Genomic DNA, 21,985 nt, shown 5'->3' on the forward strand with positions numbered 1-21,985 from the left:
TTTAATTCAATATTTTGTGGGATCGTTCAGCCTCAGTTCAAAGCCACTTGTCTTCCCACTTCCCTTGAATATCCAGCAGAGGGCAGCATTGTGTCATTGGCGCAGGTTGCGATTTCTCGTTAAAGTTGTTTTTAGTGCGCGTGCGTGTGAGAGAAAAGGAGGTTAGCTTCTGTGCGGTGTTTAGCGGCTAGCCTGTGCTGTGCCGTGCTGTGCCAGCAGCGGCTAAGAAGATGCACACAGCTAGTGCTGTGTACAATATAGAGGTGCCTGCGAGCTAACATATGTTTATATATGTAGGAAAACTGCCGACGCCTTTCGACACTAACGCTCGCCGAAATGGCTGGGATTATTAAAAAGCAAATCCTGAAACATTTGTCAAGGTAAGTGTCAGGTTCGGGTTAGTGTTAGCCAGTTAGCCCAGCTGTATTGTTGCAACGTTACTGCTCACAACCACAGCAAAGGTTAGTTGGCTGCGATTTGTCATCTGCATGTAGTCAGAGTAATTTGATGTCCACGTTGGTTTAGTGCTCCACATTGAAGCAGCGACTTGCAAATAACGGTTAGAAAGTGTAAAGAGGCAGTGAACGACACAGGATGCCAATCTACTTTCCCAGTCATGTGTATGTTATTTACAGGGTTATAGACTACATACTGTCTTGCTTTTTAAACGGTTATGTCCATGCTATAGCGTTCACTGGGGTGAAAATATAATGGTAACACAGATTTGACAAAATTCACTCGATCTACAGTTAATGAATGTCTGTATTTTATTCATACAGGGGTCAGGAATGAGGTTTTGACAGTTATTTAAAAGAAAAAAAATTCATATTGAATGGGTTTATTGTCAGTGCATGAATAAATCTCATCTTCACGGCATAAAAAGCATGGGAAAGGGAAAGCAAAGCTCTAAATCGGCAATGTTATGGTGGAAGTACACGTCATTTTATCTATCTTTGTCCTGCAGACATATTTATCAGGATGATAAAAAGCATGTCTGTCCTAAGCCGTAATAAATGAATGAATTGTTGTTATCAGTCCATGTTTGCTATTAGAGTTGTCAGGAATATCCCTGTCTCAGACGTCACCTTATTTTCAGACTTAATAACAATGTATTCTTTACATCTGACCTGATTATACTTCCTCAGGAGACAGCCTCCGATTTTGTGATGCACAGTCAACTTTTTTTAGGTGGTGGTGTTGGAGAATGTGTTCTCAGCTATTGCTTAACAACTGCTTACAGTTGTTAAGAAATGAATTTGGGTGGGAGAGCAATGAAGAAATGTGTATAAAAGGTCTCAAAAGCTAAATGGGATAAAGAGTAAAGTTGATGAGCCTGGACAGTGGATGTCTGCTCAGTTAGAGGCTTTGCATTTGACTAACAGCTGTTCTCCTTGTTGTTGTCTCTGTCACTAAACAATTAAAGCAAAATTTGCAGAAGAAAGAAGAGTGGACATCAAAGGTTGACATGCAAGCACATTCTCAGCTTGCCATAGCTTGTTCTATGATAGCAAATAATCCAATCATCTCTTCAATTTCATCTTTTCATCTTGCTGTTGATATAAATCACTTAAAACCTCACAGTGGTGGCCCATGGGAACGTTATATGCTCCTGGCAATCACGAAAATAAGGCACTTCTGTACATTTCATCCATAGTCATCAGTTTCAGACTATTTTGTTGTAGCCATGAAAGCAGACTAAACCATCTGAATATTAACAAATACAGCTGGTGTCAAGAAGTGTAAAAGCCACTTAACTAATAATTAAAAAGCCATAAATGGGAAAAGGCAATTACTAACACAAACCACTATTTGCTAAATGTGTTTGCTTTGTGCAGCTCTTAACTAAGAGTTGTCAACACTTTGAAAACCCATGTTTTAAAGCATTTTCAATGTTTTTTTCTGTAGTTCACTAAGATTTTTAATTTTTCCTTGTGAGTATCTGACTCAGTAAAGCACTTATCCTGTAACATCGTGGTCATTTCATAAATGGTCAAATCATATTCTGCTTACTTTGCATTCAAGGTAATGACAAGAAGTTAAACATGCATAACAAGCATATAATTGATTAAACTTGACTTCCTCAGCCAGATTGAAGTTAACCATTTAGTTAACTGTGAACTACATTGTTTATTGTTTAACCAATTTAGTATTCTGTAACTGTACAGCTAAGCAGTTGGGCTTTTGGATAAGTATGAACAACCCTGAAGAACTTTGGACTGTCATTTCAAAGTTGTATTGTATTTTCAGCCATATGAAGTAGGTGTACGCCCCAGGCTTGACTCACTGATGTCTGTTGGGGTTAATGTGAAAAGCAGCAGAGCGGGTTTTTTCTGCAATAGATAATGAGCCATTATTTTGTTGCTTCATATAAAAAAGAAGCTGGAGCTCACTGGCTTCTCACGTTTATCAGGAAAAGCATGTTATCAGATGATGCTAAGTTTTATAGTTTAAAGAACATCCTGAACTGTGAGCTACAATCTGTAGCTCTAATCAAATGACACTTAATCCTCATTTTAAGCAATGTCTCACAGCTGATAATTGAAACGTCACACACATTTTTCAGAGTGGTGTTTCAGCCATGTAATGTAGGTGGAAAAAACCCAAAAACAAATCAATATTCCAGTTTTCTGCTATTTCTGCTACATTTACCCTGAGTTGGTTGAATTTTTATTCTTGGCTTTTGGAGCTTGCTACCTTAGACCCTTTGAAGAGGGTGCTCTAGATGGGAGTGCAGCTGGAGGACTTTATTAAGAATGCTGGTGCCTCTCAGGATGAGTCATCCAGTTGCACTACTTCAAAAGCATCTTGCCTCCATATTTGCATTATTCAATTTGAGGTATTTCTGTCTCACAGATCATCAGTGGCATATGCTGGTGTTTCCTAGATGTATCGTATTTAAACTTTTTCCAGTTTTATTCTGTATGTATTCACTCTGAAACATTATATTTGAACTGGTTTGTTTAGGTTTACGAAGAATCTGTCCCCGGACAAAATCAATCTGAGTACTCTAAAGGGGGAGGGGCAGTTGTCCAACCTCGAGCTTGATGAAGAGGTTCTGCAGAACATGCTTGACCTGCCTACATGGCTGGCTGTAACCCGGGTCTACTGCAACAAGGCTGCCATCAGGGTATGTTAATATTGATCCCTGTAAATGGTCTAACAGTTGATGTGCTTTTCAAAGAAGACTATAGAAGAACAAACCTGTCACACATCGGATACGTACATCATGTGTTTGTCTCATAGTTCTTTTTTTTTTTTTTTTAATTCAACAAAAGTATATGGTGTTTATTAGTGTCTCAGAAATAGATTTTACCATTCATAGTCCACTGAATCTTAGAGGAAATGAGCAGTGGCAGAACCACAAAGATGAGCACTACTAGAGGCACTGCTGTGAATGTTGTGACCCTTCAAACCATTACTGTTTGTTGATAATAGACAGGCAAGCCATGATTCACAGGGACACCAAAGCCTGCAGGCTAGAGTGATCCTGAGATACAGTAGCTAGTGTATATTTAGCTCTCAGGATGTCGGATTTGTATTTCCAAAAAATCCAAACAACCTTCAAGTGGAATGGCAGTTTCTCTTGAAAAATCTTATCTTATCTGAAATATCTTAACACATATTTTAAAAAATTACTTAATGAATGCCTTTGCAAATAAATATTTACAATGAGCTCACCCAGCTGACTCTGGGTGATAACGTCTCTTTTCCTCAGCTATTTGCTGACATTTACTTATTTAGTTTTATCAAATTGTCTTACTGTCAAAAATGCACCAGACCCAACCTTGCAGCCCACACAAATATGAAGAATGTCTGCACCATTGAGCAAAGAATTATTATCAGGTTACTGTTTTTAATCAGCTTTGCTTTTGGTATGACTCTCTGGAATAACGGATGATTGATCTGTTAGTCACCTCTGTTAGTTACTAACTGCATTTGTTAGATGCCATAAATTGTTGTACAGACATTCATGGTCCCCAAAGGATGGACCTTGTTGCGTGTGGTGATTTCCTCAGTTCTTCTGTAGGGTCACTGTTAGGATCACTAACAGGTCAGCATGTTGCTTTGTTCAGTATGTCAGTATATGACCACATCTATTGACATTCCTATAAATATTGGCCTTCTTTATTTTGAGTGCTACTTACCAAATGTCAGCAGCAGCCTAACACACCATATGCTTGTCTGCTATCTGTTGCCTGTGACATGTAGCACTTCAGTTACCATGCTAGACAGAGATGATGCTTAGAACTATTTCTAGTACTACTGTTTCCCAGTTAATTTGTTGTGCAGAAATATTACAGCGTGTCAGTTTTGGTCACAGCTGCTGTGTCATAATGTGTGAGCTTGCTTCTCACTATGTGCTTGCGAATGACAAAAACACAGAATGCTGCGGCAAGTGCTTGTGACTGACACTGTTGACCCTGCTGTCCTGTCTTTTCAGATACAATGGACAAAGTTGAAAACCAGCCCCATCTGCCTGGTAAGAATTGTGTTATTTTGGTCCTTATTCAGAGCTCATGCACATTTCTGCAACATTTAGCTTCCTTCTCATCTTTAATCCAAAATAACCTTACTCTAGGAAGACACTAGCAATATCCTGTTTTGCTATTGTACTGTTTATTTGACTGATAAGCATATAAAGATTATTATATTTATATGCTCAATTTTGGCTGCATCTCTAATTTGCTTGCTGAATTGTATTCTGACTGTTTGTGTCTCCTCTTATGTTTAGTTCTTAGACAAGGTCGAGGTAGAGATGAGGACATGTGAAGAACCTCGACCACCCAATGGCCCTTCTCCCATAGCTATAACAGCAGGCCAGAGGTAAGCTTTCACAAATTCTGTGCTAAACAAACATTTTTGTTTTGTAATACTGTACTGCATCCCATGTCGTGTGTATTTACAGCGAGTATGGCTTTGCTGAAAAAGTAGTAGAGGGCATGTCTGTTAGGATCAACTCAATTACCATCAAGGTCCAGGCTAAGGCCTTCCACGCGTCCTTTGAGCTCTGGCAGCTACAAGGCAACAGCCTGAACCCCAAATGGCAACGTAGTGATCTTCGCTACACCCGGATCACTGATCCAAAGAGAGGAGAGGTACTTTATACACACAAACGCTTTCATTTTCCTCCCGACACAGCTTCAGCATGATCCATTTTAGTCGTGTAATGTATTACTGAAAATAATGATCCACCAGAGAAATCGTGTTTGCTCATTAAGCCTGCTGTAAATGACTTCTGTGGTGTGTAATCAAGTCACATGGTCTGGTCTTTGGTAGCTGCAGACTATTTTGGGATAAACAGCCTTTTAGAATGAGAGTTTGTAATCCAGTTAAAAGCAAATGTCTGTTCCCTTTTGTCTTTGGTAACAATCATTCAAAATAACCATCACAACAAGTCTCGCATTGTTTATTTTATTTGGTTATAGTTTGATGGGTTTATATGTATATTTTCCCATTCAGGTGCTGACATTCAAAGAAATTAACTGGCAAACTCTACGTATTGAGGCAGATGCCATTGAGAGCGATGACCAAGACCTAAGTAGCACCCCTTTAAGGCTCATCACCAACCAGGGGCGCATTCGCATTGCTCTTAAACGCAGGGTAAGATTGTAGTTGAGCCTTCATCTGCTTTTCTCACAGAGAACTGGTTTCAGATCAGAAACATTAAACCATCAATTAAAAAAATAAATAAAAAAATAAAATGTCCTTATGTCGTCATTGTTCTGCCCAGATAAAGGACTGTAATGTGCTGGCGTCAAAGCTGCTTTTCATTCTGGACGACCTGTTGTGGGTGCTGACAGACACTCAGCTCAAAGCCATCATCCATTATGCCAAATCTCTCAGTGAAGCAATGGAGAAATCTACACAGCAGAGGAAAAGCATGGCTGCCGAATCCTTGCAGGTCTTTCCTTACTTTTTTTCTGCGTATAGTGTAAATCATTAAAAAAGAATTCCAATTTTTAAATCTGTGGATATAGTAATTCAGCAAGTTATGTTACAACAACAACAGAAAAGAAACATTCACTGATATTTGATAAAACTTACTTTTGTAAGACATTTTTTCCCAGTTTTAAATCATCATGTTGGTCATTTTAAATGTGTTGCCTCTTCTGTGGTTTAGACTGCCCCACCATCTCCCAGCCTCCAGAGTCTGTGGACAGAACCCCAACCGGCTCCCACAGGCACCCCCAGCAACATCAGCCAATACTTTGATCTCTTTGATGTCAAAGAGTCTTCTTACCACACCTTCATCTCACGCTTGGACTTACACATATGCAATGACAGTTCTTCAATGGATGAAGGTTAGAAGGAAGTGTCTCACCATGTGCTGCTGTCTTGTAACTAAGTTTTTCTGTGTTGTCTGCACATGGTAATCACTTAAATATATGAAATTGATCAGCATTTGAAGAGTAATTGCTGTCAGGCTGGTTTTAAAACTCTTGTCATGTGATATTACATAGATGAGCCTCCCCCACCAGGCTTGCAGGGTGCCATGCAGCTGACCTTCAGGAAGCTAGGTTTTGACTACTATCCCGTCCACAGACCTGGTGAGTGTGACTGATTCTTTGACTCATTTAGCTGCAGTTTACCCTGAGGCTCTGTGCTCCTCCCACTAAAGCCACAGCATTCATTTGGGACTAGCTCTTTGGAGGATTACTGTTCAAGCAGACTAATGGCATGGGAGACTGTTCTCAGTGCTGTTCCTCTGTGGAATTACTGAAATGTTGAATGTAGAACAGCAGTCACCCTTGGAGCTCATTATAGTAAATAAACCTCTTAAAAAGGATCTTAAAAAAGAAAATCTGTGTCATTAAGAATTATACCTGTTTGAAGTAAATATAAGAAGATATCAACATTAACACAGTGCATGATTATGAAAGATGAGCAGATGTGTGCACATAGTGTGTATTTATACTGTACAGCGTGTGAACACTGACTTTGAAAAGTATTGACTCCTTTACTTTTTGAATTGTAGATTTAAACCAAGTAAACATCTCTGTTGTGTTAGGATTCATTTAAACTGATACATTATGGAAAAATTGCAGTCTCTTAAAAAGTTGTGTTTAAGTCATAAATGCATAAATTTCAAATTTCCTTCACACTTTTTAGCCCCACTAACTGTGTAGCTCTGGCTGACGATAATTCAGCCCACCAGTTTAATATATACTGAAAGTACACTGAGCAGTGTTATTGTTTGCCTACTGGTGGTGGTCAGAGGGCCCGGTGGCACCAGTGTCCGGCAGCCTCGCCTCTGTCAGTGCGCCCCAGGGCAGCTGTGGCTACAATGTAGCTTGCCATCGCCAGTGTGTGAATGTGTGTGTGAATGGGTGGATGACTGAATGTAGTGTGAAGCGCTTTGGGGTCCTTAGGGACTAGAAAAGCACTATACAAATGCAGGCCATTTATTTTAGCATAGGTTAGAAGGTCTTATAATGACTTTTCCACTGGAACCACAATTAGTTTTACATTTGTGGCTTTGGTTGTGTGTACTCTCCAAAGCTGTTTGATTATCACTGCAAGAAAGTGCAGTGACCGAATGAACCATAATGAGTTTTGGGCTACAAAAAACATAGAATGAAGCCCAGCTGTAAAATTACACCAGTGTTAGCTTGGCACTTACAAGCTTGGTGATGCAGAAAATATATAAATGTTTATGTCCTTGGTTCTAGTCTGCTGCTAAGTTTTTATCATCATCATTACTTGATAGCATCTCTTACTAAAGAAGGCAGCACTCAAAACTGGGTTTCACAGCTTGGTGTTGTAACCACTGCCGTGATAACAAATATCTTTGACTGGAGTTTTATGTTGTGTCACTCCAGCTGTCACAAAGAAACACTGGCACAGCAGCACCAACCACAGCCAAAATGAATGCATCTTATAAGACATCATTTTATCTGATTTGCTGAAGCCACATGTTCCTCCTCGCTCGCTCCGTTCAGCTGAGCAGCTGCTGCTGTCGGTCCCTAAGTCGCGGCTGAAATGCAGAGGAGACCGTGCCTTTTCAATTGCGGCTCCGATGCTCTGGAATAACCTTCCCCTCCAAATTAGACAAGCGTCATCAGTGCAGGTCTTTAAGTCCAAATTGAAAACCTATTTTTATTCCCTGGCTTTTAACTCTGTAGGAAACTGACACCTTCTTATTTATTTTATTGTATGTAATGATTTTATGGTATTTTTAATTTGGTAGTTGTTTTGATCTGTGTTGTTCAGCACTTTGGTCTGCCTGGTGTGTTCTTAAAGTGCTATACAAATAGATGATGATGATGATGATGATGATGACGATGAAGACAAACAAAGTTTATTAAAAAGCAGTAAAATTAAATCCTCGTTTAAGTTGGGGTATTTGGTGGCCTATAATCAAAAAATCCAAAAACCTTCCCTTTGTTTAGAAGTCTTTTATCTGTCATGTGGTCAATCCCAAAGGTTTGTAATGTAGCTGGACTACTGTTATTGAAGTCAAGTCATTTAGTACTTGACTTCTAGAAAAGATCCAGTGTGTTCTTGAATGTTTAACGCCTCGATGGAGGCTTGTATGCAGAAACACAGCAGAGTTTTTATAGGTTAAACATGGCCATGCCATGAAAATAAAGGCATTTTAAATTTTATATAAAAAATAAGAGCCTTGGACCTCTTTGATTTCGATTGAGAGTCTTCTGACTTGCCATGTAATGCAACCAGAAGATCAAACTAAAAATAAATAAATAAAATACATTGATTGTATCTTATTTGTCTAATACATTCTTTTGTCATTATGTACTTGCAGTATAAAACATGTGACATTCCCACCAGCTACTGCTGAACGTATCATATGTCTAGGGTTTTTTATCACTGTTGGAATGCTGATACGCCAGGGTGATGGCCATTATACCTGTTTAACATCATGATGTTTGTATTCACGTTGTGTCATTTCTGACGTTACCATTTCATCACTTTACAGCCTCACAGAGCAGGAACAGTTTACATGCAAAATATATCATTGAAATCTTTATGTAGTATAAATAATATCATGAAAACGTACATTAAAGGTTAAAATGTATATAAATACGTTACTTATTTTAGATTCTTAGATTTCAGCTTTAATGGTTTCTCTGGATTTTGTTTGTTTGTTTGTTTGTTTGTTTGTTTGTTTAAAAAAAAAGACCTTTATGGCATGCTGTATTGTTTTCTACACTCTACTATTGAAAATAATGACCTTGTCTTTTTTGTTGTTGTTGATCTATATTTTTTCTGATATGCATCATTGTTTTGTGTAGCTATTTACATAGTAAAACAAATTTTAATCTCTAAAACTAGTTTAACTGTAGCATGACTGCTGAATCACAACTGCCTCTTGTTGCTATTCTTGCACAGCTGATGGGTGTCGACACTGGGAACGTCACAGTGGAGCCATGGAGGCCCACGCACAGTGGGCCGGGAAACTACTGCAAGAGTATCAGAGAAGAGTTGAAGCTTCAGGGATCCCTGGACCACATACTGAAATTCCCCAGTCAGCCAAGGATTCCCCTGCAAAAACAGCACAAGGTATGAGTAATACTTGAGGTACTGCTTATCTTGGTAAAGTTCTTTAACTTTAGTTTAGATTGAGCTCTAAATAAAGATAAAAACTTTATAGATGGAGTGAAAAGTCAGTGCTGATGATATTAGCAACAGTCATCTTATAAAACAACTTCATGTCAAGGTTCACTTAATAGCTTTTAATAGATATATATATGACTGCGTAACATTATTCATGCACACCGGTAGATTAATTACTTGTTTACCTCCTTCATCACAACGGCCTACTATAAATTATTATTAAAAGATATTATGGTGACCATTCACCAAAAAAATAACACATTTTAGGTCACAAATTCTTATGGAGAACTCTATTTTAGCTTGCAACTGAGCATTTAGTCATATATTTCAGATGGACAGCCAAGTCCCAAGTTAAACTCGTCTGAAAAAGAGCAGGCAGCCAGCAAGACTTCAGCTGCTTCGGGATCATCACTGAAGAGGCTGCGATCTAGCTGCGTGGTGATCAGGATGGATGATGTTGACATTCACCAGGCAAGTTTTTATCATTGTCTCATTTGATTTACTTGCTCTAACAGAAGCCTTACTCTTCTTACTAATTCCCTAATCCTAAGTAGAAGCAGTCGGGCCTTGCAGTTGGTTCAAACCGCAAAAGGTTCTGGACAGTTTGTAGTCTTGGAGTCACGTGCTTGGCAGGGCTTATAGAGGAACCAAATGTCTCTTTCACACCAGCCACATGACATGGTCAATCTAAAATATTGGTACGTCAGCTCAGGGCGTCAGGTTGCCTTCTTGAACTTTGGTAATAGATAAGATAGTGACATAATTGCAATGATGACTATTACTGCATCAATATGATCGTTAGTGTGATAGGCAAAACGATTAATGAAATGTGGGTAGAATACCTCAGCACCAACACAAAAATCCCATCACATACATGTGACTTCTTTTGTCAGCTGTAATGCCACTCATTTGGAACAGAGAAAACCCCTTGCCACTTAGAAATACTCAGTCATGCTTGTTCTGCATTTTCACTTCAGATATTCTACACTTTTCATCATGAAAGAAAATATCCAGGGTTATTTTAGTTCAAGGCACTTGTAGTTCCTCATTTTTAGAGCAAGAGACACCCAGGGGAAACTGTGTAAATGTTTGGTGTTTAGTTTAAATTTGGGACAGGAAATCATTTGATGTTCAGACTCAGGTGGTTTAGTTCTGTTTTCTTAAACCTTCCTCTACATCTGGCTAGTAATTCAGGATCTTTTGCTTCTTAATATATTTCAAATAAGGCAATTTAGTCAAAATATAAATCCATCAATACTTCCAATAATACTTTTTTTTTCTTAACATTTAGGTGTCTACAAGAGGCAGACAAAACAAAAAGACCCAGTCTTTGTTATCCTGTAACCGTAAAGCGCTGCATTTACCAGACAACATACCAGCAGTTCATCTGCAGTTTACTGAATACTACTTTCCTGACAATCCCAATCTACCAGGTATTTATTTATTTATTTTTCATTAATATCACAGAAGGATTACTTCAATTTATGTGTATTGTATTCAATAATGCTGGTTTAATTTCCGTCTAATTCTGGATGTGTCTGGACTTCCCATATTTTCCTTCTTGCAGTGCCCACCTCAAACCTGTATGCCCAGTTAAACAGCCTCCAGCTTTGTGTTGACCGAGCTAGTGTGTTATGGATTAATTTGTTCACCAGAGGTCTCCTACACACCCTGGACCAGGTCAAAGCCTTCTACCATTTACAAGACAGTAACAAGTCTGATGAACATGTAGACATCCGCATGGATGCAGCTCAACTTAAGGTGAATACTCAACTGATTATAGCGTACTAATATTTTCTGGTTTTGGTCTTTTTTGTTACCAATCTTCGTTGTATTTTCTATAGAATTTTGAGCCAGTAATTTTCTGTTTATTTATATTTTTATAGCTGATAATACCCTTGGATTCATCCATACTGGACCATCCAGAACGTCCTCAGTCTCTTTCTGTCACTATACCCCAGATCATTCTCAGCAACACCCGCCACTGCCCTCATGGGTCTAATGTGGACCTCAATACTACATGTGAAAAGTTTGCCAGCTGCACCTTCTTCCAGTCCACACCACCTTGCCCTTACCCCAGAGACCTGAGTGCCTTCCATCCCATTCCTTCCATCTTCCTTCAGCATGCTCAAGAGATGGAGCCCCAGCCTCTGGACAGAAAGCAGCTGCGATCCCAGGACATGTGGTCTCTCAGTCTGTCCCATGTTACATTAGGCTTTGATGGAGCACGGCGATTCCCCAAAGGCAAAACTCAGCCTTTTGTTGAGCCCTTTGCCATGTCTGTGTGGATGTGTCAGCCATGTGCCTTTAAAAGCAGTTCATTGTCTTCCTCCTCCAGTCCCAGCAAAACCCATCAGCTTTCTTCAGAGCAGGAGCCTCATCAGCAAGAGGCTACGCTTGCTTCGGTCCATTTCCTGGCCCACACAATCACACCAGTGAAGATGTGGCTCAACCACTATCAGTACGTTGCACTGCTCAGGATGAAAGATGCAATGGCTCGCTTGGGAGCAGAGTTGGGCCGGGATATACGAGATGTTAAGCAGGCTCATGACCAGAAGACAAAAATGGCTACAGTTTGCCTTGCCCTTGTGGTGGACTCAGTGGAATTGGGTCTGCTTTTACCACCAGCCTGCACAGAGCCTGAAGAAGTCGTCCCCCACACTCCTGAAACAGACAGCCCCATAAGTGACTCTGACATCTCCCCATCTCACCACTCTGATGTTGTTCTTGAGGACAGTGGATTAGAAAATGGGATCTCCTCCATCAATACAGTTGGATTTGACCAGGATGAACAAGATGGAGGGGTGGAGGAGGCTTGTGAGGCTGTGGAGGAGGGTCCGGAGGCTCCTGTTCCCTCTCCTCCCCTCTCACCCGGACAATCTGTAGTACTCTCCAGAGAACCGTCTACCTTCAGCCTTGAGGGAGAGCTGTCAAGCGCCATTAATGTCACCAAGGATGTGACCAAAGATGCCATTAGTGCCTCGCTGGACCTGACTAAAGGGGCATTTTCAATAACAAAAGATGCCTTTAGCATGTTGAGTCGTGGCTCGGGGATGAGCAAATTGTTCAGTCCACAGGCAAAGTAAGCGCTAGTACTCTCCTGCTTAATGCTGTTTTTTATGTCTGTGCACCTCATGTTTTTCATTGGATTTCCCTTAATCACAGATTGTGTCTGTATGTTCATAGGGAACAGGTTCAACGTTCAGAAGAGTCTCGTCAACAATCCATGAAGCCGTCTCCATCCCAGCATTCCTTTGACAGTGCTATCTTGGATGGCAGCCTGCCTGATGAAAATCTTTCTGTGGATAGCGATATCAGTGACACTTTTGTTGTCCTCTTGGACTCAGGTGTTTAAATACTACCAAGATTCTACATACATTTCTCTGACATGCACAAGTGGCATCTACCATTACTTTGTTTCTTGTTCCAGAATCAGGAATGGAGTCCATGCGCCCTAACAGCACACCTGTTGGCAGTCGAGGCAGCCCAGCCCCAGGGACAGAGGGAGGCTCATCAGCTGATCTTAGCAGTTCCCTGTCCCAAAGTACAGAGGATGTCTCTCAGGACACGGTGGGTTATTGCGATCATATAACAAATTTCAGAAGTAGATTAAATTTGAATTTAATTTAGTTCAAATTTAACTTGTGATGTGCTGTTGTACAGTCCTCAGTGTTGTTGCTGATCCTGAGTGGAACATCTTGTACCATTGAGGTAAAGGGAGAAGACCAAGTTGTGGCTGTTGAAGCACAAACTCTTACCCCTGTACACATGGGTAATGTCAGACAGTCAGACGTGCTTGCTGGTGTCATTCAAAGTAAGCGATTATCTGTCATGCTGAAAAATAATTTTAGTCCCCTGTTCATCTATGCCATGGCCTCATTTAATGTTTACTCATGACATGCTTCTTTTCCTGTTTACTTGTTTGTGGGTTGATAATTATATTCAGAAAAAAACAAAATTATGTTTGATTCTTAGTGTGATTGGGCTTAAGAAAACTCAAAAATGAATAGGTTCTGTTTCTTTAATAGCTTTTTGGCTCATAAACAATCCTTCATAATGAACCCATAAAAACATACTTTATACAGGGACTGTATACAGTGCTGTGAAAAAGTGTTTGTCCCCTTCCGGATTTTTTTTTAAAATATTAACCACATCAAACAATATATCAAACAAAGATAATCCAAGTAAATACAAAATGTTGTTTTGTATTTGATCTTTTAAAAAGTAAAATTACATTTTTAATTTAAATTTATAAATTACTCCAAGAATACTCAATTTTCATCCAGGAAGTCACAAAAGAACCCAGAACAGCTTAAGATAAATAAGAAAAAAACTGGCCCAAAATGGGATCTGTGGAAGATTTCCAAGGTCAAAGTCACTACTGAACAACAACAACGACAAAAAACACAATGGCGTGTCTCACCTTTAGCAAAAAACATCTTGATGATGCCCAAAACTTTTGAGAAAATACTCTGTGCATTGATGTTACAGACTGGATCTGGACGACTTGCCATAATTGATGGAAACATGAATTTAAAAAAAAAAGGTTTTGGAGTGGCCTAGTGCTTTGATATGACCTTAAATCTCCATTCATGCTCATAAATATTCCACTGTGGCTGTGAAAGACTCATTGTGAGTTATTGCAAATGTTTGATTACATTTCCCATTGTCAAGGGTGGCACAACCAGTTTTGTGGCACAAGGAGACAGTAAATTTTTCTCATAGGGCCAGGTGGATTTAGATACTTTTTCACTTAATACAGGAAATCCTCTTTTAAAAACTGCATTTTGTAGTTTCTCAGGTTTTCTCTAACATTAAAGGCTATTTATTCTGAAACGTGTATGACAAATATCCAGAAACCTAGAAGTTAGTAAGGAGGGTTTCACAGCACTGTATGCACATATTAGCTCAGCCTAAAATATTGAACTAGATTAGTTAATGTTGGGAGAGCATGCTGGAACCTGAGTTCTGTGTGCGTTCTCAGAATGGTTTACAAATGTACCTTTTTTTTTTCTTTTGTTGTGCAGCACCAGTTTTGCCAGTCCAGAAGCAGAGTAGGGAGGGTAGCAGTGCCTCTCCAGCATTGTGCATGCGGGCGGAAATGGGTCCAGCTGCAGCTCGGCGCTCTGCTCTGGCTGAATCACTGGGCTTTCTGGATGTGAGAGTGCAAGACTGTCAGGCTGAGTTGTTAGCCTCAACAGTTACTAACATTGGTCCTTTCCTTGAAGACGAATTCAGCGTTGACGGTCAGCCAATGCAGTTGCACATGAGCAACGTCACCATCACGGTGAAGGTAAGTGTCTTTCTGTCCTCGTGGCATGTGAAGTGTTTGCTTTGGATGTCGGTATCTGTTGAGTCACAAAAACTCCACTAAAATATTTTCAACGTTAACCTTTCAAAAGAACTTTTTTTTTTAAATTAATTCATTAATTATTTTTTGTTTCAAGGATGATGGCCCCAGAATATACCCCACAGCCCCCCAACCTGTTCCAGCCACATTCATTGTAGATGAGCTGGTTCTCGAGCGTAGTGATGATGGCATCATGAGAGTCAGAGGTGAGCAAGAAAAGCACGCTTTTCAACGGGAATTTTGTTCACCATGATGAATTTTAGATTCTTGATCATGAACCTTGAAACCACAAAGACCCAGCTATAGAGTATCAGCTGTCACAGTTCGAAAGAAAGATGAACAGAAACTGATCATCACTATTTTCCTTTCTGGCTGCAGCTGGAGGTGGAGGCTCTAAAGCATTAGGACATTTTCCAGAAACTAGTGGGGATAACCCTAACAACTCTTTCGCTGTTCAACAGCAGAGTGAGGTAATGTGTATATAATGATGTGTTGCTCTGTAATATACTGCTTTCTGGGGCTCAAATTTGTGTGTGTGTATCTTTGACTTTTATTCATTTTTAGTGGGGTCAAGATATTTAAAACTCAACTCAGTTAGATTAACTATTAATTTTTAAATACAGGTGTAAAACTAGTGCCCTCTTACTTACAGCGATGTCTTAAATGCACAGAGTTATGTAATGGTAGTGCTTTCAGAATCACGTATCAGCCCGCATGGTCTGTAGCTAACTAATCCATTAATCCTGTTGTTGCAGATACAACCACTGCAGTCACAGCTCTGTGAGGTACAGGCTGCACTTACTCAGGCTCTCAGAGAGAAAGAGCGCCTCCTGCTGGAAGTCAGGAAGTATGACCCCAAATTTACCCTCTGAACTTCATTGTGCTTGACTTCTGAATCTGTCGCTGCTGAAGAATGCTGATGGGATTGGTCAGGCTGAATGTCGGGAACCAGCATGACTCACTCATGTCTGGACATCAGACATGTCTCAAAAGAAGAGGAATCCAAGATGAGTGTTTGGATTACTTCCTTTGTTTTATTTATGAAATTACAAAAAAAAAAAAGCCACTTATAACAATTACTGGATGGGGAAGTTGGTGAACTAACATAGGTACATTAACGGTCTAGATAATCCTCACTGCTGTAAACAGATCTTCTTCTTCTGGTTATTTCTCATCCAAATAAGTGTGGACGGTAAACTTGTTGTGTGGTTTTAGTGTTTTGTCATGCAGCATGCAAAGGTACATATTATTAAGCTTTAATTCTCTCTAGTGAGTGTTTGCGTTACAACAGTATTACACACATAAAACATGCCAAAACCTCTTTTCACATGCACTGACACTGCCAGACAGCTGCTTGTTCATCTCAATACGTCACAAATGCATGCTGCCTGAACAGTGCTAATTTACATGTAGCACATATACATACTGACAGTAAGAGAGCTAGACTTAGTAACGAAGATTACTTTTGTTAATTGTAAAGTAAACTTGTGGGGTTTTTTTCCCACTTGGTGGAAAATGTGTTTTGACAAGTAGGGAAAAAAGCACTTTAAAAGCAGGGGGGGAAAAAGCATACCTCCACTGCTTTCATGGCGAGCCTGATTCATTTCAAATTCCACCTGGTTATTTGATCAACAGGGGGGCATGGTTACGCATAGAGGCTGAATCATTCCCCAGTGTTATATGTATATATATTTTTTTTAGTTGCAAAATGTTGATTATGCTTCTTTGGTACTGTGAAACGATGTGCTCTGTGGCTGAATGTCCAATGAAGGCAATGTGCCTTTCCCTTGACGGTAGAGAGGTTGCACACAAGGTTCAATTTATTGACCTGATTGGATTTGTCAGTCCAGTTCTCTGGCATAAAGACATCTGAGAATATACCAGCTAGCAATGGTATAATACCTGTGCTCTTTGTGTTTTGTAGCTTACCAGGAAACAACTCAGACTGATAGTGTTATTACTTCTGTACACTTGTATTGTGTGTAGTGATTTGACATCATAGACCTGACTTCATTTTGTGTGTTGTTTTACTGCCTGTGTTTTGTTTTTAAGCTTTGACTTATTACATTGTATTCAAGCCATATCAATCAAAGAAGGTGACATTTATAAGAACTATGGTACTGATAATGTAATGTATATTTGTCAGATTTACTACAACACTCATATTTAACTGTATTTAATCCTAATCTTTTCAGGCCAGTTGCAAGTTTAAATTTCTGTCCCTTCCCATTATCCACAAATCTGTTACATGGATTTGAAGCGATTGACTTGTTTATCCAAGACTGGTTGGGTAAACTTTTCATGAAGCTGTCAGTTATATTCAATCTAAAAGTGTCTTAATGTTAAATTAGCGTTTTGTTATTTTGCCTTTTGGCAGGGGTTTAATGGTTGCACAGCTGTCACAGAAATCTTCCACTCACTTAAACTCATAACGGTCCTTCTGAGACCTCTGGTGGTGTTGACTTGCCAGCATACACTCCATTTAAAATGTTATTTATCATTTTAATTTTTTTAGCAAGTGCAAATTTACAATTTCAATTTGCACTTTAGCAAATTTACAGCCTGTGACCGACATTTTATGTTATTAAAGAGGAATGTTAGATGTCAAAGCAATAGACACTCAAGTTTATCCACAAACATGACAAAGAACCGTAACACTACACTTTTTTGATGTGGAGTTCTTTAGTTCACGGGGTGATCAATTACCTGTATAACTCAAAATATCCTCTATCTATACATGTAATAGAACATAGACTGGCTTTTAACCTCATTATCACTTAGAGATGTGATATTTCTCAGCTGTTGGTGTTTGCTTTTGCATGCCTGTAGTAGACGGATATATTGGTACGGAATTGAACGTGCCGTGCTGGATGCATCATGTAGCTCTGAGGTTTACCCAGTTTCTTTCTCCTCAGTCAGGCTTCCATGTTTAGTAGCATTTTTGTTCCACAAAAAAAAACAACTGGTGCTTTAAGTTAAATCTGCTCATTACCTGTTACACCAGAGTTTATTTGCACTCCAGAGCAGGCCAGGGTTTCTATGTAAATCTAACTTTTTCCCAGTGTGCCATGCAGAAAGGAAGTGGACAAAGAGTGGTGTAAGATTCACTCCAGAGTGTGGTGTGCTCTCTCTCTAGATGCATGTGCTGAAGTGATGTTCTGTTGATTATACCTTGTGGATTACTTGCACCTGTGTGGTATAGTGGAGATTGCACTTGTTTTCATGTAAATCACTTCAAATGACTGGAGGAGTAATTGTGAAATCTTTCTAAGTGATGCAAATGTTTGGACACTTTTTTTGTGAGTTGTGTAGGATTAAATAGAATTTTATATTGTCTTCATCACTTAATTAAGACTAATTTTAAACTGGTTCTGTGAACCAAACGTAGTATGTAGAGATTAATTTAAGTAAAAAAATAAATAAATGATTAATTGCTAAACACATTTTGTCTTTATCTTTTTCAGCTGAATGCATGTTTGTATGTTGCAATGTATCAGAGAATTTATGGCGCTGTCTGAGCAAAAAACTCAAAGTATCATTCTGCTCATTTTACTAGTATAATGCAAACTTGACTTTAATCTCAAAGTACAATATTTACAAATACAGTTTAAACAGAATTTATCTTCTTGTTTACAACCTGCACAAAAATATAAACTGAAGTAACAAATGTCAAGCACCCAGTTTTTCCATCAAGTCTGTCTTGAGTCCAAACTATTTCCAATTCCAGTTCATGGTCAAACAACTAATACTATTGGCTACAGAGAAGAAGGGTCTTAAATGATTCGAAGGCTTTTAAATATGGAATCAAACTAAAAATGATGTTTGCATTTTCAGTTTGGTCCTAATCACATTAAAATGTTTCAGTCAAAAAGAAAAAGAAACATTGACTATTAAAATATAAAACATGTTTTAAATAAAACCATCATTTCTCACTGTTTAGTTGCAACCAATTTAATGATGAGAAAAACGTTTACCTCGACTTTGAGGGGTGAATGACAACTCAGCTTTATTTAGCAGCTGCCTTGACTGCTCTTCAGGACTGCAGTCACTGCCTACTTGGCTGCAAGATGTGTTAAGTGGCTTCATGGTGAGTTTTCCATATGCTCTGCACCACTTATTAAATTACTGGCATTTATCCGTCATCCTCATACAATCTGCAGCTCAGGTGTGTCAGTGAAAGAGAATGTTCTTGTACTTTGTGTTGGGAATCTGATCTCTACTCTTCAGCCTCCTCACTGCTTCCCTCATGTGCTTGGGCTGAAGTGGTGGTGTGTCTCCCCACTTCTCACAAACATCCAGAGCTGTAAAGGCAAAGACACCTCATGAAACTATAATTCATACAACCTCGTAGTCTGGGTGACTTCGGTTTTCTCAAATCCTCCAACTAACCTTCCTCGACAATTTCCCCAGCAAAGACCTTTGCAATACCAGACATGGCAATAACAACATTCTGGGACACCGATGATCCTGTTATTGACTGGATGAGCTAGAATATTAAAATAAGATACATCAAATCAATACAACATTTTCAGGGTTTTTTAATACTTCCTCTATTATTATTATTAAAAAAAACAAAAACAAAAAAAAACCTTACCCGTTTAATGGCAGCCTTCGGGAATGCAGAACGTCTGTACATTTCATAGCGATTCAGCTGCTCTTCAGAAAATGATGACACCAAAACTCTGAAAATGTTATGGAGTTATGGCGAATTTTCGCAAATTACATGATTTCAAGAATAAGAATGATGATCTGTGAGATTAAAAAGGTCGTCTTACTGCATCTTCTGTATTTCATCTTCATCAACCTTGTGCCGCTTCTCCTTTTTCTTCTCAGGTTCCACTTTTAACCTTTTCAAAGGAGGCTGGCCAGAGGTTCCCTCTTCCTCATCTTCTCCCCCTGGTGTTTCCTATCCAGTGGAAGACAAAATTATTCAGAAATACTACAAAGACAGAGACACCACTGTGAAACCACATAACAAAAACACAAATGACAGCCTAAAAATTCAAATCTGATCATTCAGGTTTTAGGATTTTTGTTGGTTTAAACTTTTTAGTATACATATGGTCAGTTAAATGATTTTTAATGTAACATTAATTTTACTGTAATACAATATTTATTTAAAATGGAACTGAAACAGTACATTTAAGTTTGTCAACCAACTGTCTAGGGTCTTCTTGTTTTGGCTGCTCTCTTTAGGAGTTTCTTCAGTGGATCATCTGCCTGCATCTCATCCTGTTTTATTATACACCAAACTCCTATATGTCCTCCTTCACTACATTCATAAACCTCTCTGTGGTCTTCTTCTTTACCTTCTGTCTGTCAGCTTCATCTTTAACATCCTTTATCCAGTAAATCCACCATCCTTCCTCTGTAGGTATTAGAACCATCTCAGCCTTGATTCTCCAACTTTGTCTCCAAAATACTCAACCTGAGGTAGATATACTTATGTCTAGCCCTGTCCATACTGGTCACTCCCAAAGAAAATCTTAGCATCCTTAAACTCCACCCCCTGTCTTTTTGTTACCCCCACTGTCTCCAAACAACACATCATTGCAGGTCTCATTACCATCGTGTAACCCTTCCACCCTTGCTGCTATCATTCTGGCATAAATGACCCCTGACAAGCGTCTTCACTCGCTCCACCATGGCTGCATTCCCTTGTTCACTTCCGTTTTGCACGGTTCATTGCTTTGGATGGCTGAGCCCATATATTTATAGACACACTCAGTACCTCAGCTCCTTACATCTTCACTTTTAAGCCTATCCCCCTTTCATTCAAGTACATATATTCTGTTTGCTTCTACTGACTTTGATTCCTCTTCTCTCCAACCACCTCTCTTCTATCTGCTCCCTACTTATCATGCTGTAACAGCAATACTCCCTTGGCACCCAATCATTTCCTCTCTCTAGATCCACGGGTCATTTGTTACCATATTTCCATCTCTATCCTTAATCGCCCTAACCTTCTTCAAATACTTTCCATCTTGATTTCTCCATCTACCAGTCGATTCAAGTTCTTTTTCTCCTTCCTCACATACATCTCACTACAAGCCTATGTAGTGCGTCTAGCCTTCCAGTACTCCTGTTTACTTTCTTCATCGCCCTACTTATCCCACTTTTTCTTTTCTAACCTCTTTCTTGAATAACTTATGCAAATGACGCTCCGAAACTCACATGTTTATTTTCTTTAGGCTGATCTTGCGACGATGTCTCTAGGTTTTCATTTACAGGTTTTTCTGTGGCTGAAGGATTTTCACTCTCCTCTGACTTCAGGTGCTCCTCGTCGGTAGGAGATGTCCTCTTAAGTGCATCATCACTCTTGATCCGTGCAGGGTCTGCCATTTTACTAATTTCACTTTAGATTCTGCAAATATCAAAGAAGTTGATGAGATACTTACCCCAACTCTAAAAAGCTAGCTACAATTGGCTAAATTACTTAATTGTTTTAGCTAGCTAGCCCAGAAATTAGGTACATTAGTATTAATAGCAGTGTGTGGATAAAAACTTTACAAAAAACAAACAAACCAGTATGCACATACCCTGTACGCAGCTAGGCGTCAACAAAGCAGCGGCAACAGTCTGGCCGTCAATTTAAGCTAACGATAATTAGAAGCTAGCGGGGGCTAACACATGCCTGATTGATATAATATACCCCAGTACACAAAAGTATATTCTAATGAACGCAGTAGCTACGGATTATATAAATACGTAACCACCTACAGTAAGAGGTACGATGCAGCAAATGGCTAATTTCCCTGGTAATGTTGCTAACACAGCATACGCATTTCCGTTTCCGTTTTGTACGAACTTTATTAACACCGCCTTCTGTGAAGCAACCAGCGAAGGACTGTGGAAGTAACGTTCAGATGTTAGGAATAAACAGGTCATGTTCGTTCATTTGTTTGTTCGTTTCATTTTGCTTTGTCTTTTTGCCCCTTAATTACAGCGCAATATTCAGTGAATATTCAGGCTGCAAGTGGCTTCTGTCTGAAATAAATAAAGCATTATATATTCCTTGATTTTCTCTTGTTATTTCCCAGATTATCTACTTTCATTGGA

The 21,985-nt window shown here is 39.2% G+C and overlaps 2 protein-coding genes across 3 annotated transcripts; one reads left to right on the forward strand and one right to left on the reverse strand.

Moving 5' to 3' along the window:
* The first annotated feature begins 156 nt into the window (after window positions 1-156).
* bltp3a (bridge-like lipid transfer protein family member 3A) lies at window positions 157-18,365 on the forward strand. Its single transcript, XM_005731736.1, has 21 exons — window positions 157-380; window positions 2,965-3,127; window positions 4,442-4,480; window positions 4,733-4,824; window positions 4,907-5,096; window positions 5,461-5,601; window positions 5,732-5,902; window positions 6,122-6,302; window positions 6,462-6,548; window positions 9,352-9,522; window positions 9,908-10,047; window positions 10,868-11,009; window positions 11,144-11,337; window positions 11,463-12,658; window positions 12,763-12,923; window positions 13,007-13,146; window positions 13,240-13,390; window positions 14,604-14,869; window positions 15,024-15,132; window positions 15,305-15,396; window positions 15,682-18,365. The coding sequence occupies exons 1-21, from the start codon at window positions 337-339 to the stop codon at window positions 15,796-15,798; spliced, it is 3,987 nt and encodes a 1,328-aa protein (XP_005731793.1). The 5' UTR covers window positions 157-336; the 3' UTR covers window positions 15,799-18,365.
* Window positions 18,366-18,861: 496 nt separating this feature from the next.
* Window positions 18,862-21,735, reverse strand: taf11 (TAF11 RNA polymerase II, TATA box binding protein (TBP)-associated factor). 2 transcript variants are annotated; one of them, XM_005731737.2, is made up of 6 exons: window positions 21,466-21,735; window positions 21,101-21,290; window positions 19,702-19,832; window positions 19,521-19,608; window positions 19,316-19,412; window positions 18,862-19,227 (listed from the first exon to the last, which is right to left on the reverse strand). In XM_005731737.2, the coding sequence occupies exons 2-6, from the start codon at window positions 21,266-21,268 to the stop codon at window positions 19,097-19,099; spliced, it is 615 nt and encodes a 204-aa protein (XP_005731794.1). In that variant the 5' UTR covers window positions 21,269-21,290; window positions 21,466-21,735; the 3' UTR covers window positions 18,862-19,096. The 2 variants fall into 2 exon arrangements, with proteins under 2 accessions (XP_005731794.1, XP_005731795.1); XM_005731738.2 differs by having other exon boundaries at window positions 21,647-21,731.
* Between the last annotated feature and the right edge of the window lie 250 nt (window positions 21,736-21,985).

This window comes from Pundamilia nyererei, unplaced genomic scaffold (assembly GCF_000239375.1).
Source record: "Pundamilia nyererei isolate P.nyererei 1_Seehausen unplaced genomic scaffold, PunNye1.0 scaffold00044, whole genome shotgun sequence".
NCBI classification, from domain to species: domain Eukaryota; kingdom Metazoa; phylum Chordata; class Actinopteri; order Cichliformes; family Cichlidae; genus Pundamilia; species Pundamilia nyererei.

Bases quoted from the DNA above. Each gene is read 5' to 3' on its own strand.
- taf11 (XM_005731737.2), bottom strand. From the start codon at position 21,268: ATGGCAGACCCTGCACGGATCAAGAGTGATGATGCACTTAAGAGGACA. The intron at 19,833-21,100 runs GTGAGTTTCGGA...TCCACTGGATAG, and splicing joins AGCCTAAAGAAAATAAACAT to GAAACACCAGGGGGAGAAGA. The intron at 19,609-19,701 runs GTAAGACGACCT...TAACATTTTCAG, and splicing joins GATGAAATACAGAAGATGCA to AGTTTTGGTGTCATCATTTT.
- bltp3a (XM_005731736.1), top strand. From the start codon at position 337: ATGGCTGGGATTATTAAAAAGCAAATCCTGAAACATTTGTCAAG. The intron at 6,303-6,461 runs GTTAGAAGGAAG...GATATTACATAG, and splicing joins CAGTTCTTCAATGGATGAAG to ATGAGCCTCCCCCACCAGGC. The intron at 11,010-11,143 runs GTATTTATTTAT...TCCTTCTTGCAG, and splicing joins TGACAATCCCAATCTACCAG to TGCCCACCTCAAACCTGTAT.